The sequence below is a fragment of the Dermochelys coriacea genome, chromosome 8 (genome assembly GCF_009764565.3).
Source record: "Dermochelys coriacea isolate rDerCor1 chromosome 8, rDerCor1.pri.v4, whole genome shotgun sequence".
In the NCBI taxonomy this organism is placed as follows: Eukaryota; Metazoa; Chordata; order Testudines; family Dermochelyidae; genus Dermochelys; species Dermochelys coriacea.
The window spans coordinates 74,643,322-74,661,487 of NC_050075.1; the positions used below are offsets into that span (position 1 = coordinate 74,643,322).

Consider the following 18,166-nt stretch of genomic DNA (forward strand, 5'->3'; position numbering starts at 1 on the left):
TGCAACAAGATCTGGCAGACCGGTGAATGGCCCTCCACATAGACAAAGTCACTAATTGTCACTCTGCCAAAGAAAGACAACCTGCAATTGTGTCAAAATTACCAGACCATAAGCTTAATTAGCCACCCCAACGAAGTGATGTTGAAAGTCATACTGAACAGATTGAAGCCACAAGCAGACAATATCATCGCTGAAGAACAGGCTGGTTTTCGTGTACTACGGAACAGATTTGCAACCTTTGTGTTCTATGTGAGAAGTACTTACACCATCAGCAGGACATCTACCATGTCTCTGTTGATTTCAAGAAGGCATTTGACAGAGTATGGCACGAAGCTCTCTGGGAAACCATGAAGAAGTACAATGTTGGTCATAAGCTTATTCTTACCATTAAACAACTGTATGCCAAGGCCAGCAGTACAGTTCTTGTCAATGGCATAATAGGAGAGTGGTTTTGCACTACTGTTGGAGTCCGGCAAGGCTGCCTTCTTTCGCCCACACTGTTCAATATCTACTTGGAGCGCAGCATGACTGATGCCCTAGAAGATCACATATGCACAGTCAGCATTGGGGGGCGAACAACCTCAAATCTTCGGGTTGCTGATGACATTGATGGCCTGGCAGGCAATAAAGATGAACTTGCCAATCTTGCATAATGACAGGTTTCAGAGTAGCAGCCGTGTTAGTCTGTATTCACAAAAAGAAAAGGAGTACTTGTGGCACCTTAGAGACTAACAAATTTATTAGAGCATAAGCTTTCGTGAGCTACAGCATCCGATGAAGTGAGATGTAGCTCACGAAAGCTTATGCTCTAATAAATTTGTTAGTCTCTAAGGTGCCACAAGTACTCCTTTTCTTTTTGCCAATCTTGTGAAACGACTGGATGAAACCTTCACAAAATATGGCATGGAAATCAGTGCAGAGAAAACCAAGCTGATGACAAACAAACGTGATGGGATCAGCTCACATATCACTGTCAGTGGACAAGAGCTGGAGACAGTGAAACAGTTCAAGTATTTGTGGGCAGTCATCACTGATGAAGGATCCAAGGTAGAAATTCAGGCAAGAACTGCAGAAATAACAGCAGCAGTGGCAAAGCTAAAGCCAATTCAGAGGAATAAGAACATCTCCCCGGAATCCAAGCTGAAACTTCTGCAAGCATTGGTCATCTCCATTTTTCTGTATGAGTGCAAGACATAGACCCTTTCGGCAAAACTTGCACGGAAAATACAGGTAATAGAGATGAGATGCCCAGGATTTTACAGAAGTATCTCCTATTTTGACCACGTCACTAATGAAGAGGTCCGCAACATCACCCAATGCACTGGCTCATATGAAGACCTCCTCATGACCGTGAAGAAGCGCAAACTGAAGTGGTACAGCCATGTAACAAGATCATCTGGCCTATCCAAGATCATCCTCCAAGGGACAGTACAGGGGAAGAGAAGAAGAGGTAGACAAAAGAAGAGATGGATTGACAACGTAAAAGAGTAGACAGGAATGGGCTTTGCGGAGACTCAAGCACTGACAAACAATCACCGGGGTGGAGACAATTGATGGATTGCTTATCAATGATGGTGCCCCAATAATCAATGTGTTTATGGGAGTGGTGATGATGATGATGATGAGTAGCCTGTGAGGTTCCCAGTGTTACCCCAAATGCTTTAACAGACTTCAAGACCTTTAAGGGATTTCCCATTTGTTGCCATCCAGGGATCACTTTATATTAAATGAATGCTGCACAGAATCTATGTCCTTGAAAGAAACTTTTTCTTCTTTTGCAACATGATTCTAGTATTCTTTAAGCAAACAAAAGGAAGCTTACTATTTATAACAATATTCACAGAAACTACAACAGTATTTTATTTACATTTCTAAATCTAATTGCTATGAACAATAAATGTAACCTAATAAAAACCTAGACAGATATGCTTTAGACATCTTATACCAGCTTAGGTGATTGATGTGATCTACCAAGATGATCTCTTTCTTTAAGTTTTAGATTTTGAAATCCTCTTTCCCCTCAAAAAATAAAGAAATTAATTTTAAAAATATTGTTTTACCTTGTAAATCTGAGGAATGACAATGTAGTAATGTTTGTGTTGCTCTCCATTGAAGTTCTGTAGTTGTGCAGCATATTCATTTTTGTTTTCATCTGCCATGTGTGTACGCAGGTTTAATTGTTGCTTAGCCTAATGGGAAGTCACATCAGTACAAACATGCCTCATTTGTGTTCTCTCAAAAGAAATGTAACATTACTTTAACTAGCTTTCCCACCAATTACATAAAAATATTAGGTTTCAGAGTAGCAGCCGTGTTAGTCTGTATTCGCAAAAAGAAAAGGAGTACTTGTGGCACCTTAGAGACTAACAAATTTATTAGAGCATAAGCTTTCGTGAATGCATCCGATGAAGTGAGCTGTAGCTCACGAAAGCTTATGCTCTAATAAATTTGTTAGTCTCTAAGGTGCCACAAGTACTCCTTTTCTTTTTATAAAAATATTAGTCACAGTGGATGTGAAGGCACAAACATTTCTCCCTATAATTAACAAAAAGAGAAGGAATGTGAGTGCCATTAAATTTGTAATGTCAATCTACAGGTCATATTCAGGAACTGCCATAAAAACTTCCTCTGCAGCCATTGGACTAAAGGTGGTTCAGAAGGAGAACACAATAAAAACCATTAAACTAGATTCTAAGCACATTACACCACAAATTACATCAGAGGAAAACCCCCACCTACAGCTTCTGTCTTAGACATTATCTGTAATTTGCTCTGTGATCATCCTTTGAATAATTAAAAGACTAAAATATGTCAATATGCTGACACACTGCCTCACTACACTGTACACTGAGTTTTAAAAGATGAATTATACTGTACCTTTGATATTGCCTAAAATATGTAAATAAATACATTATGCTGTTCAAATATTGCTACAAAAAATAAAGCCATCAAAAATTAACATTTTCTAATAATAGTAACAACAAGAAGGAGGAGAAGAAGAAGTGTCATGGGTCTTACCTTCTCAACATCAGCCTTAGTTGCATTCGTGTCATTGTCCAGTCTTTCGTAGCTTTGCTGTGCCTTTTCTGCCTCTCTGCACTCTCTTTCAAATTTCTTTTTGCTCTATAAAAATCATGAAAACCATATTGCACTAATAAACCAACGGATAGTACTGTTTTATTTTTACAGCAACTTCAAAACCTAGATATCTAAGCTTCCATTTAAAGTTTCCATTAATCTTTGCTGAGAAGAGCCTTCACTCTGAAAATCAAAGCACTGCTGTCTTGTTCGATCTGCAGTCAAACCACCCTTTCTCCAGAGGTTTTAACTTGCTCCATTTACCTTAATGGGGTTCCAGCACAGAAATGTTCAAAATAGGTTTTAAAATTATTATTCAAGCAACCAAATTACGAACACCCAATTACAGCGACAAATTTAATTATAAAGAACAGCTGGGTCCAGATTTTAGCTCAGATTACCTGGGGGGGGGGGGTGGCGGGGAGGAGAGAGAAAGAGGCTGGGAAAGAAAATCCGAATCTGGACCCAGACATCTGTATAATTTTAAAATTAATTTCTTTAATTTGTTAATTACAATTTGTTACAATGATGTTAATAGACAAGATACTGAGCATGGTTTAGCAGTGACCATAAACCAGAACAAATAGCGTTCAGCAATGTCTCAGATAACCAAAATTAGACCCTCTGACACAATGCTGAACAATGTTTCTCCTGGTCTACACTGACCACACTAACCCATACTTGTCATTATATTAGCTAACCTTACTGATAGCAAATCTGTCATATATTGTCAGATTTCACAGCATAAATCAAGCCTTCAGAGGTTTGTTGTGAGACTCTGTAGCCAAAGACAACTAATCTTCATATATTTGAGAATATCTCAGAGAAGTGCACTGTCGGTATTGCCAACCTACTGAGACTGCAATTCGCAACACATTTACTGTAAAGTGGTCTCTGACTGTTGATACATGCTGGCTCTATTTTATGCCCCACTATTAAACATCCAGAATGAGAAAAGGCTGTTACCCGTCATGTTCACCAAGGCCCTATTAATTCCTTATTTTTAAGCCAGAATTAGATGGGACTTGAAACAATACATTAAGGAAGATACATACACACCAATAAATGATCAAAGTATGTGAACTCATGAAGTGCTAGCATCTGCCGGAATGGTGTTTTTCAGGACCGGTAATGCTGTTTTCCATCACAAATCCATAGTGACTGAAATATATTCCTATGCAGATATTGAGAATTCTTCAGTTTCAATCACCTTGATTTCCAAGACAGATGATTGACTCCAGAAAAATCACTAAGATTTTTCCTGTGCAGTAATATGTAATTCTAATTTATTCTGACATTAAAGGGAAGTTAGTGTTTGTAATACTGAAGTTTCAAAGATGAATTGGAAAGCTAAAAATTAAAACTGTGACAAACCCAGATCTCTCTCTCCAATTTACCCAGTATGGGAGGGGCATTCAGCACCCAAATAAGTTTTAAATAACCATCTTCAGTGAACTGAGCAGTGCCCAGTAGATTTCATGTAGGAGGAGGGAAAAAAAAGGGTTAATTAAAAATTTATTTCTGCACTGCATGTCCCTCAGTCTGGTAAATGGGGACCACTCAGCATAGAAATCTGGGATTAACTCGGTTTTCACTTTTGTTCTGAAGTTAGTTCACCTTAAAATGATTTAATGATTTCCCTTCTCTCTTCCTTCCTTCTGTTTGGCACTGGTTCAATGAAAATGTTTCAGAAATGCAAATGTTTTTGTAATCTTCTTCCTGATTAGCACTTTCCTTTCCAAAAATTTGGTGACTATAGGCAAGATTTCCAAAAAAGAATGTTGAACCTTTCTGAACAATCTTCAGCAACCAACTGCTACCCTCTCTTGACACTTTACAAATGAAGTATTTTGAAGTATTTATCCTCTCTTCTTTATGTAAAGCAGGGGTCGTCAACCTATGGCACACGTGCCAAAGAGATCATGAGCCGATTTTTAATGGCACGCTGCTGCCTGCTGGGTCCCAGCTGCCGGCCCCGCTCAGCCCGCTGCCAAACCTAGGCCGGTACCCTGGCAAGCAGCAGCGTGCCATTAAAAATCCTGCCCGCCCTGGCCCACTCTTCTCCGCCCCCGGCAGGATGAAGAAGCTTGGTCCTGCCGGCTGCTGCTGCAGGGCAGGCAAGCTCCTCCTCCCCCACCTCTTCCCCCCAGCGTGCTGCGCTGCGTTCCTGCCTCTTCTCCTCTCCCTGCCGCCGATCAGCTGATGGCCCTTGCACGGGAGCGGGAGAAGAGGAGCATCAGCACGCTCGCTGCTCCGGGGAGGATGCGGAGAAGAGGTGAGGACAGGGCCTTGGGGAAGGGGGGTGGAATCAGGGCATATCCCCTCCAGCCCCCTGCTGTGAGCCACTCTGGGCAGGAGGCTGGGAGCACCCCCACACTCCCAGCCCACACCCCGAGCCCTTTGCCCCACCCCTACATCCCCCCCACACCCCAGCCCCCTGCCCTGAGCCCTGCACCCCCCCACACACAACCCTCTACCCTGATCCCTGCACCTTACATCCCCCCCACACCCCAGCCCCCTGCCCTGAGCCCTGTACCCCGCTCACACACACCCAGCCCTCTGTCCTGACCCCTGCACTCCCCCACACACAGCCAGCCCCGTCCTGACCCCTGCACCTCCCTCACACACAGCCAGCCCTCTGCCCTGACCCCTGCACCACTCCACACACCCCAGCTTCCTGTCCTGACCCCTGCACCCCCCACGACGTCAGCCCTGACTCCAGTACCCCCCCACATACCCAGCCCCCCCACACCCCATGCTCTGACCCCTGCACTCACCACACACACCCCAGCCTCTTGCCCTGACCCCTGAACCCCCCACGATCCCAGCCCTGACTCCAGTACCCCCCCACATACCCAGCCCCCTCAGACCGCATGTCCTAACTCTTACACCCCCCACATTCCCACCCCCACCCCTCGCACCAAATGGGAGCTGCCCAGGTAAGCACTCCACACCCAAACCTCTTGCCCCAACCCTGAGCCCCCTCCCTCATTCTAGCTCCTGGCCAGACCCTGCACCCCAACCCCCAGCCTGCTCCTTCACCCCCAGCCCTGTGCTCAGTGCACTCCCACCCTCAGCTCAGTGCAGAGAGAGAGGAAGAGAATGGGGTAGAACCAGGGAGAAGGTAGGTACCCACTCTATGTGGGCAGGGCTGGGATCCCAGACCGGCAGTGGCTGAGCAGGGCCGGCAGCCGTAACCCTGGCTCGCAGAAGCCAGTGGACTGAACCCCAGACTGGGCAGGTTGAGTGGCCGTGGGCTGAGCCGCTCAGCCCACTGCCAGTCTGGGGTCCTGGCCGCCAGCCTCGCTCAGCCCGCTGCCAGCCCGGGGTACTGGCTGCCGGCCCCTTGCCAGCCAGGATCCCGGCCGCAGGCACCGATCAGACTGCTGCCAGCCTAGGTGAACGGAATCCCAGGCTTGCAGCGGGCTGAGCAGGCCAGCAGCGTAAGATCAGCATTTTAATTTCATTTTAAATGAAGCTTCTTAAACATTTTGAAAACCTTGTTTACTTTACATACGGCAATAGTTTAGTTACATAATATATAGACTTATAGCGAGAGACCTTCTAAAAATGTTAAAATGTATTACTGGCACGTGAAACCTTAAATTAAAGTGAATAAATGAAGACTCGGCACACCACTTCTGAAAGGTTGCCAACCCCTGGTGTAAAGCATGTGAAATTAAAATTTTCTTTCATTCTTCTGACTCTGCCTTCCTAAATATGAATCTTCCACCTCTTCACCATTGTTTTAGGATATCTGACCAAGATGCAACACATTCTAAGGATGGCGCATTGGCACAGGAGGAATCTTTGTCAATATCACTTCAAAAGTATCACTAAGTCATGGAAAGGAGAGTTTCTGTTCTGCCTCCTTTTAAACTGGGGCTTTCAAAGAATGGAACCCTGGAGTACTCTGCCTGCATTCCTCTATTAAACAGAGTTTATATTGACTGAAAGTGAAATAAACAAAAAAGGACTATACAATAGTTATAGCGACGTTCTTGAATAAACCTTTTGTTACAAGCCATCTTGATCAAGTCCAATATGCTGATGACGGACTTAAAGCTTTGATTTCCTAAATGATGCATAAGTAAATGCTACATACCTTCAAGTCTTTAAACACAGTTGGGTTAATTTGAGGTTAATTAGTAAGAACAGAAACTTGCAAAATCTACTTCAACTACTAAGGAGGCAGCAGTAAATCTATAAAAATGTGAAAAGATGGAACATAACTAGTGAAACTGTCCCACAAAATAAGCTATTTCTTAAACTGTAGGTAATTACAATGAGAGCAGACTAGGAGAAAAGGGACTGATAGTTGAAGGATTGCTAGGCTGAAGGATTGCTAGTAGATGCCTCCAGGACATAGGATTGAGTGTTATTTTCAAGAAAATTCTAATATATTTGAAAGCTACTTCTCTACATCACATAAACCCCAAAAGGGTAACTCCTACAGAGAATAACAATTTACAGAGAAATTAATTAGGTAATGAATTATAAGTACATTGTATTCTGTCTTGGCTACTGAACAATAAATCTAATGTGATCATTCAGTGATACAGCTAAACACTAAACACCAACGCAAACGTAATGGCAACAGTTGTGTAGAACAGAAACACTCACATTATCCATCTGTTTCCAGCACATGTCAAGATACTGCTGAGCTTTTCGCCCCTCTTGAAGATGCTGTAAGGCCATAAATAAGACATTTTCACAAATCTCAGATACTGTTAACCTTACTGGTTTCTGTTCTAGTTTACATTCAGTATGCTATGTCAATTGCTTACTAATTTATCAAGGTACTTTACTGGAGATATTACCATCCATGCAAGACAGCACGATAGACCATGGTTATTTACTCAAAAGTTATTAATGGGCACTATTCTATATTTGTATTTTGAACATCATAGCAAGTAAATATGTATTGAAGAGAGCTACTCTGATGTTATATTAAGTTGCACATAAAACTTATAATTGACACTATTGTCACATTTATACTATGGACTGGACAAATAAGTATACAGATTCTTTGAATGAAAACAATCATTTTATACACGATTGTTGGATAAGAATATAGGAATTACCATTTTTCTTTCTGTTTTTAGATCATGAGAATATCTCATTAGTTCTCCATACACTCTGTGTCCCATTTCTTCTGCTACTACTTCTCGTTGTCCTGCATAGTCATTTAACTCATTAAGGATGTTAAAAAAGGCTAGACAGGATGTAAACCTGACAAAATACACATTAAAAACACAAGGTGAAATTGACTTTTACTTTCACTAAGGATTTCTTTACTTAGCCATTTAGAGAACATAGTGTGTGTTAAAATTAGATACACTGTAAAATAAGCCTTAGATTAATGTTGAACTACAGTGAAAATGCACAGTGGGGAAAGCCTGCGTTGGACCTAAGATGTACCACATTCTAATGTCTCTTCATACACAGTTTATAAGAACATGGATTCTGGGGAGTGGAAAAGAAAGAATAAGAATACTACCTGAAAGGCCCTGCAGTTTAGTGGTATCTCCTAAGCTGCCAACTGAGAGGCCTGAGCTTGGGAACGGACTTAGGTCCCTAGGCTCGGAGGCTGAACTTGTTGCAGAGATGATGTGCTTGGTCTTGAGGGTGGAACATGCCAATCATACCACTCATATGCATCCCGATGGATGATCTACAGAACAAGTTTGCTATCAGCTCTGGAGACAGCTGCCTGTTTGCCTGCCCACCTCTTGGCTGGAAGTAAGGTGCCACTATGGCTGGCACTAAAAAGGGGGAGGAGGAGGGGCAAAAATAAGGGTAGAAAGTGTGTGTGGAAGGGAGGAAAGAAACAAAAACAGTCACCATATTAAAATATGCATCTCTCTTTAATTATGGAATATTGCCATCTTCTTAAAGCTGGCGGGTCCTGAATTCCATTGTGGAGTTGGAAATCCTGACTCCTGCAGTCGATTTCTTTGGAGGTGGGTTTAAATAGAACTGGAGGTGTTTCTGGTGGGGTTCCCCAAGGCATTTCTGCATAGCACTTCCCTGGTTGCAACGTGAAATCCATCCCACATGCTACCCTTAGGTTTTCACCATTCTTTCATTCATAGTCCAATTATTTATACTTTAAAAACTAGCACTGTGTTTTAATCAGACATCAAAAATCATCAATGACAAGGACAGCAAAATAAGCACTTCTCTTAGGCTATGTCTACCCTGTAGTTGGGATGATTATGGGCATACACGTGCTAGCTCTGCTGGAGCTAGTGTGCTAAAAATGGCAGCATTGGTGGTAGCTCAGGCTAGCCTCCAAAGAACAGCTCCATGGGAGATCTTACATACATATGTGGGCAGCTAGCCCAAGATGCCAGCTGTGCCACCGCAGCCACACCGCTATTTTTTAGCATGCTAGCTCAAGCATGTACGTCTGCCTGAACTGGGAATCACACCTCTCCACTGCAGTGTACATGTATCCTTACACCATTGACAATGGAATTGCTTAACATGCAGTGTTACTATCACAAATGGTCATCCAAATCTACTTTGCCTCTCGGAGCCAAAGTAAGTTGCCAGGGTAACACGCTTGAGTTTCACTAGCCAAAAATAAATGACAATTCAGCATGCAGTCAAAACCCAAGTCTGCAGAGCTGCACTGGTAGCACGTTACCAGGATTCTCAAAGGGTTAATAAAAATTGTAAGAAAAAGAAACACACACATTAAGACCAAATTATTCCCAATCCTATAAAAGTAATGCCAGAATATTATATATATTCTGGCATTACTTTTATAGGGATTATTATATATATATATTGCATTAAAACTTCACTTTCAAACTCTCCTGTTAAATGAAGTTTAATTTGGAAAGCTGCTAATACAAATTACCACATTAACAACTCCAATAGTGGGAACAGTAAAGTATGATATTTAATTATATTTAATTGTTATAGAACAAGAACCCAAACAAAGGAGGTCCTGATTTCATTCATTTGCTAATTTATTCATCAAAAATATTTACACAGAAAAAGTTCCATTAAGGATAAAAAAGATTAAATGATATACAGTGGTATTTGCTATTTATATATGTAAAACTTTAAATGCATATATTTTACCTGGGCTCTTCATCTTTTGATGAACGTTTGGGACAGTACTTCTTAACCAGATTTCTGTTAAAGGTGAAAAGTATATATACTGTATTATAAAAGCATTTTTCTAGTTGCAGTGTCAAAAAAAAAAAAAATTGGAGAGGGACACAGTGATAAAAAATAGGCCCCAGTGCTGCAAAGGATCTTCATGGGGAGAGCCTTATACCAGTGAAGGTCTCTTTTTGCAGCACTAGAGTCACATACTGTAAACTATTTGAACCAAGAATTTGATACGACTTCACAGGACAAACTCATTTTGGTGTAAACTCAGTGAAGCCAACAGAGTAATATATATTTTAAGGCACCTGTTGCCATAGAAATTAAATCACCTCATTTATTCACAACCAACTTAAAAGGCTCACAAACAGCAGGGTTTATATTACATTTACTATCCTATCTGGACGCACAAATGATATAGACAGGCACAGCTAAGCAACGTGCAAATCATATAGTTATTCTGGGTACCACATTCATGACTGTTTGCAGAGAAATCCAGTGACCAGGGTTTGGCTTTCAGCAGATATTCAGAAAAGTTATTTTAACTACACTACAGTCATTGTTTTGAACATGAGCAGATTCTTAGGGTGCAAGGTGCAGAATCTTTTTTTTTTTTTTTTAATTGAGGCAATACCTTAGATCTGAAATCATCATCAGTGTCCCCGGAAATATCAACTGTTCAAAAGCTTAAAAAAAAAAAAAATCTAAAAAAGGAGACTGAGGCCCCTAATACGCTCTATGTAGCATGTGGACAGACTGCTGTGCTTGTGAGAAGCATCATTTACTTTAATGAGTGGACGTAGCCATGCACCTGCATGCTACACACTGCAGGAATGCAGTCTTGATCAACACATTTGCTGTACTAAATCCTCTTGTCAGACACTGATAACACAGGGATGCACTGCTACAGAAATAACGGCAGGATTAGTGCCTAAATTTGGAAATGCAGTAGAACAACATTATAAAGAATCCTGTGACATGCCAATGCAACATAATATGCCCACAATCTTACAAAAAGGAAAAAAAAAAAAAAGAGAGAGAGAGAAACAATACTTGAGTGTCAATTTTCAAATACAATCCTTCTCCAAAGCATATATTCCCCCACTCCCGCCCGGCTGCATCAGATTTACTGTCCCAAAAAAAAAAAAAAAGATTTATTGCCACAGGTAACAAACTTTTCTGAAAGCCAGAAAGGTACCTGTAGGAGACCATGAAGTCCTTCTTTTAAAAACAAAAACAAAAACCAAACCCACAATAAATTCTCCCCACCCTCCTATTTTCAGTATGCGGACAAAGATCACATCTTCATACTGCAGTATCTTTTTTATTCTAACAGTATTCAAAATTCTCTCACTTTTTATAAACCACAAAAATTGCAATTATAGCTCCATTACTGATCTCCCTGCCTCTGTCTAGAAGGAATTTTGTATCTTTTTCAGCAAATACAGAATAATTTTCTGTGTCAAAGTGAAATAAACAAACCATAATTTTAACAAAATACAAGAGGATCTGGCACTTCTTTAAATCTAACATTTCTACATTTTATTTGATTTTCCAGTAATTCCAATAGTCTCTATCATATGATCAGATTTTACCATGCTTTATGCAAGTTGTTATTCTCTTCAGTTTTTGCTTGAATTTACTGAAGATTTTCTGCTAATTAATTTAAGAGTCTACTTCAGTAGCTCTAGTGTCCAATGTGGTCACGTTAGCAGAAAACTCTTTAGCTTTCCTTCCATAATAGTCATGGACTTTTGCAGAGCATTAGTTCTTGTCAGTACTTATTAAAACCTTTCACAACAGAATCTGTATCACCCAATTTATTGTTAAGAGTCTTCTGCAGCCAACAGAAGATGGCAATGAGTACAGTCTGAAGAGGTGTCACATTTCTTTATAGGCATTTTGAAAGCATATCAATTTCTTCCCCAGATATTTCTGTAAAATACTGTTTAAATTGCACTTTCTTCACCACGAAATCCATTTAGTAGCTGCAATGAGAATGGCAGATAGCAGAGCTAACTGCTGTATATTCTCCATTTTAGGCTGCTAATACCATGCCCAATACTGCATATTTCATATGCCATATTTTTATCCATCCTATATATTTACAATCCAAACAATAAAAAACAGTACAAATTAGCATATTATTTACATATTGCTGTAGAATAGCGTTTGCCCAGTCTTCCCTTTGTTCACAGATTTAGGATTTAAAAGTACAGTTACACTGAAAGGATGACTGCAAGAACAGCACTCTCTTGCTCTGCTGTGTAACTCAAAAGCCATACTGCGTCTACTTATTTTACTAATACTCTCACCCTTCACACTTTTCAGTGTGACAAAGCACCAAAATGTGGACCACCTGTGTTTTGTTGCAACACAGTTATCACATAGGATGGTTTTTAAACCATAAAAGTGTCTAAGGATGTTTTCTCACTGTAAATTAAATAAGCTAGTTATTCAAAGAGAAAAATGGGGAGGGGGAAGAAATTCCATCATGTGGAAATAGAAGAAACCCTTCCCAACCCTCACCCTCCCCAGGTTAGCATTAAGGTTGAATTTCTGAACCATGCGATTCCCAGCACAGACATAAACTTGAGCTAAAGAAGCGTTATTTTTCTATTTGGACCAGGCCCTTTGGGGAGGTTGTGATACTTCAGCAAATCGTTGTGTAACTCACTGACAAGTAGCAACAGAATGCTGGAGATCAGGATTTTTGCATTCTATTCCTATCTCTGTGAAGGAAGTATACTTAGTAGTTAGCAAAGTAGTAAGTACACAGATTTGCAACATTCTGTAGAAGAGGCAGTGTGACAGAGTAGTAGATAGTAGAGACTTGGGTTCTAGTCCCAGTTTCACCAGAAGTGACTTTGTGCAACCTCTCTTAACTTATATGTAAACTGGGGGGAATGATACTTGCCTCTGTACGGAAGCGGTATGAAGCAATGCTCAATGGTGAAGTGAACAAAAATATAAGCAGCAGCCAGTGTAGAAGAAGAGATCTTAATCTGATCTTGTGAGCCAAGAAACTGTGGGTTTACTTCCCTCTCCTCATGTACATGGAATGCTGCATGGCTTGGCAAAGCCCAGCATCCCACAGGAACTCTGGCAGAGGCAGACACAGAACTCAGTTCTCCAAAGTGGTACTCAGCTTCTTGAATCATGAGATGCTCCTTTCTCTTCCTGCAGTTCCCTGCCTCGTTCAATGCACATCTTCCAACTTCCACAACAAATGAGGCAGGGGTCACGCAGACAACCACCTACACTATTCACTACACAACCCTGATTCATACCCAGAGCAGTTCCAACTTTCCGAATTTTTGAGTGCTTGACTTTGCAACATTAACATTATTTTACTATATTGTTTTATTTTTACATGCAATTTCCTACTTTTTAAAAAACAAAGTAAAAAAAAATCCATCATAACCATATTGACCCCCATATAGGCCATAGTAACGGATATGCATAGTAGGATGTCATCCACGTTGTCAGTTAACCACTCAAGGAGATGTTTTTCCAGTGGGTTTCCCACCTATTTACTGACAGCAGAGGAATGTTGAGTCTCGGGAATCCTGGGTCCAGTGTAAGGTTCCAGAGGGAGTGTGTTTAGTAGCTACAGATCTTTCCACTCTTGTTCCCTCAGCTCCAGTCTCAATCCTATGCCCACCCCATTGTGAGGGGATGGATCATGTTCAGTCGCTCTGTGGGATGGCATACAAACGGTCTGGCTGACACAATGGAGCTGTGCAGGGATAGAGCACATGAAGTGCAGACAGAATCTTCTGAGAATTTTGCTGCCAAACTAACTAACCTCTACTGAGCATGTGTAAACTATGATTTTTTTCAGAGGCTTATAGTTTGGCCAAACATTGGCAGATTTTCACAAGAATGGCAAAAGGCACATGCCTGACACTAGGATCAGCCCTCTGCCCGATTCCAAGTCAGTGCTGCAAAGCTTGGAGGTGCTAGAGCTACTTAAGAAAATTCTTACACCATTTCATAACACAGACAAAGCAAAGTATTTTTCATAATTTTATTCTTAGAAATGGCAGAACTGTTCTTGCTGAGATTTTCAAAAAATATTCAGCCTGAAGCAGAGATCAAGCATGGAAAGTTCAGCGTGAATGATTAAAGTTTGTAAAAGTTACAAGCAACTTGAAAACAGTCTTATAATCAGAAGCGTTAGGCAACTTTAACTATAACTACAGGCATCACTACCAGCGCCCTCTACAATAAAGTAACCTACAATGCCATTTTTATAGCCACTTTTCCGACTACCTCCTCAATTTAGCATACTCATGATGCTATTCTCTTTGAAAGACTGATATCATAATGGCTCCTCTTTCCTGCTTTATATTAAAATATAGCTCCTAATATTAGCTGAAAGGGGAGCTCATTTTTCCATCCAAAACTTCTGAAAATGTGTAACATAAGAGATTATATAATCAACACCAAAAAGATACAAAGCTAAATAGTAGTCTGCCTATGATGCCCAAAACTATTTCACAAATTCAACTTTTTCTGTTCTAAATCATTTTATGAATAAAAATTACTTCAGAGGGCAATACTGTGACTCTCCAGGTGTAGACAAGAATTTTTCTCCAGTATCACAGAGTCCATTGTCTGTGCGCAAATTCTATTTGCTGTGCTGTCAGAGATTAAAAGCAGACAAGTCTCCATATATCTGGATAGGTGTGTGTTTTTTCTCATGTCAAAAAAGACAAAACCTCTTCCGTGGCACCCAAAATCATTTTCCTATGTTGCTTTTTCTGGTATTATTTTATATTCCTGCCTTACACTCTTTATATAGAGGCTTACATTATAAACAGGGAACTCCTAAAATACACCTCATTATTATTCAGAAGGTGAAATCCATAACAAGCATAACAATGATGTAACTAGGCAACTGTGCAAGAGCCTTTTCAAGAGAAGATTTTCTGGCATGTTACAGATAAGAAAGGAAAACCATTTAATATAAAGCATACAGTTTAAAATGGCAGTGGGGGAGGGTCATGATTACTGATGACTTAGTAGCATGCTGATTTCTGTTCTAGTTTTATTTTTCCAGTGTGATGCTGTTTTTATTCATCTTTCTAGGAAGACAGAAATACCTTACGACAACCTTCCCTCCTAAACAAAAACAACACACACTGTAGCATTTAAACCAAATTAACTAGCAGATGGATCCTGACTGCATTTGGGCTCACATGAATTTGTAATTTGATGCATCAAATTTGTCAGATTTTCTAAGGACTCAGCAAACAGTAAATAGCTTCAATAAGTGCACAAGATAATAAACATGAAAAGACAGATCATGAGTGCAAGAGTCAGAGGAAAAACGGAAGGCATGGAGAGAACAATCAAAGGAGCGCAAAAGGATATTCTAAAATGAGAACACTGTGGCTTGAAAAGCAAAGAGCAAATGAACTGATGTCCTGGAAAATAACTCTTAGGTGCCAGGGGGTTTGTGAGGACATGAGGAATAGAAGCTCAGGCAACACCTCTAGAAAGTATTTACTGACAGGTATCTCTTGGAAAAAAGAGAAATGTTTGACATTCGTATCTAAACTTGAGCTTAGCTTTTGGAATCTAAAGATAATTGGTCTGTCCAGATGATGAGGCCAAACCAAAAAAAAAAAAAAAAAATCTAATCAATAAAAAAATCTGTTAGATCTGGACCAAATTTTATTTTTTCAAAACATTTTAATGAACCAAGAATTTGGAGGGAAAAAAACTGTTTCAAATAAACCAAAACATTTTGGGTCAACCACAAACATTTTTTTTTTCCCCTCCAATGTGATCATTTTCAGGTGTTTTCACACTCACACCCCTTTTTTTTTTTAATTGGCCAATTTTCAAAGTGGAATACCATTTCAAAATAAAAAGTTGAAATAAAACATTTCAAAATGGTCAAAATGAAATTTGTTGACATTTTTTAAATAAAAAAGAAGGTTTCAGAGTAGCAGCCGTGTTAGTCTGTATTCGCAAAAAGAAAAGGAGTACCCGTGGCACCTTAGAGACTAACAAATTTATTAGAGCATAAGCTTTCGTGAGCTACAGCTCACTTCATCGGATGCATTTGGTGGAAAAAACAGAGGAGAGATTTATATACACACACAGAGAACATGAAACAATGGGGTTTATCATACACACTGTAAGGAGAGTGATCACTTAAGATAAGCCATCACCAGCAGCAGGGGGGGGAAAGGAGGAAAACCTTCCATGGTGACAAGCAGGTAGGCTAATTCCAGCAGTTAACAAGAATATCAGAGGAACAGTGGGGGGTGGGGTGGGGGGGAGAAATACCATGGGGAAATAGTTTTACTTTGTGTAATGACTCATCCATTCCCAGTCTCTATTCAAGCCTAAGTTAATTGTATCCAGTTTGCAAATTAATTCCAATTCAGCAGTCTCTCGTTGGAGTCTGTTTTTGAAGCTTTTTTGTTGAAGTATAGCCACTCTTAGGTCTGTGATCGAGTAACCAGAGAGATTGAAGTGTTCTCCAACTGGTTTTTGAATGTTATAATTCTTGACGTCTGATTTATGTCCATTCATTCTTTTACGTAGAGACTGTCCAGTTTGGCCAATGTACATGGCAGAGGGGCATTGCTGGCACATGATGGCATATATCACATTGGTAGATGCGCAGGTGAACGAGCCTCTGATAGTGTGGCTGAGGTGATTAGGCCCTATGATGGTATCCCCTGAATAGATATGTGGACAGAGTTGGCAACGGGCTTTGTTGCAAGGATAGGTTCCTGGGTTAGTGGTTCTGTTGTGTGGTGTGTGGTTGCTGGTGAGTATTTGCTTCAGATTGGGGGGCTGTCTGTAAGCAAGGACTGGTCTATCTCCCAAGATCTGAGAGAGCAATGGCTCGTCCTTCAGGATAGGTTGTAGATCCTTGATGATGCGTTGGAGAGGTTTTAGTTGGGGGCTGAAGGTGATGGCTAGTGGCGTTCTGTTGTTTTCTTTGTTGGGCCTGTCCTGTAGTAGGTGACTTCTGGGTACTCTTCTGGCTCTGTCAATCTGTTTCTTCACTTCAGCAGGTGGGTATTGTAGTTGTAGGAATGCATGATAGAGATCTTGTAGGTGTTTGTCTCTGTCTGAGGGGTTGGAGCAAATGCGGTTATATCGTAGCGCTTGGCTGTAGACAATGGATCGAGTGGTATGATCTGGATGAAAACTAGAGGCATGTAGGTAGGAATAGCGGTCAGTAGGTTTCCGATATAGGGTGGTGTTTATGTGACCATCGCTTATTAGCACCGTAGTGTCCAGGAAGTGGATCTCCTGTGTGGACTGGTCCAGGCTGAGGTTGATGGTGGGATGGAAATTGTTGAAATCATGGTGGAATTCCTCAAGGGCTTCTTTTCCATGGGTCCAGACAATGAAGATGTCATCAATGTAGCCCAAGTAGAGTAGGGGCATTAGGGGACGAGAGCTGAGGAAGCGTTGTTCTAAGTCAGCCATAAAAATGTTGGCATACTGTGGGGCCATGCGGGTACCCATCGCAGTGCCGCTGATTTGAAGTAAAAATTATTTATTGAATTCTATCCGAATTGCGAATAGATTCAGAGAGCCAAAAAAAATGCATTTTTCAGCAAAAATACTATTTGCAAAAAGAAAAAATCACCCAGCTCTATGCAGACTCATACCCCCATCGCAAGCCATTGACATAGGGATCTGCCCAGATGGAGCTCGCTACAGGCATGAGGGTCTTAAAGTGAAGCAGAAGAGTAAGAATCTAGACTATGAAGTGTTTTATTCTGTCAAGTTCTTAATGACAACTCAGATTAATCTTTTCTTCCACCCCCAACCCACAACGTTTTGAATCTTTAAGGTCACAAGATTTATTAAAAGAGTTTATGATGAACAGTTTGTTTAGCATCGTAATTATCTTCTGCAATACAAAACAAACACATTGGAAAATAATGAGAATCTATGTTAGCAGAGCATATTATTATGATCT

The 18,166-nt window shown here is 40.6% G+C and overlaps 1 protein-coding gene across 7 annotated transcripts in view; it reads right to left on the reverse strand.

The window, feature by feature from the left end:
- FNBP1L (formin binding protein 1 like) overlaps positions 1-18,166 on the reverse strand; it is a 114,064-nt gene that overhangs the window by 20,635 nt on the left and 75,263 nt on the right. For all 7 annotated transcript variants that reach the window (XM_038413062.2, XM_038413061.2, XM_043490848.1 and 4 more), the window contains exons 3-7: positions 10,174-10,227; positions 8,163-8,310; positions 7,702-7,764; positions 3,019-3,123; positions 2,061-2,189 (exon numbers count right to left, since the gene is read on the reverse strand). In XM_038413062.2, the coding sequence (XP_038268990.1) occupies positions 2,061-2,189; positions 3,019-3,123; positions 7,702-7,764; positions 8,163-8,310; positions 10,174-10,227 (499 nt within the window). The remainder of the gene's footprint in view (positions 1-2,060; positions 2,190-3,018; positions 3,124-7,701; positions 7,765-8,162; positions 8,311-10,173; positions 10,228-18,166) is intronic.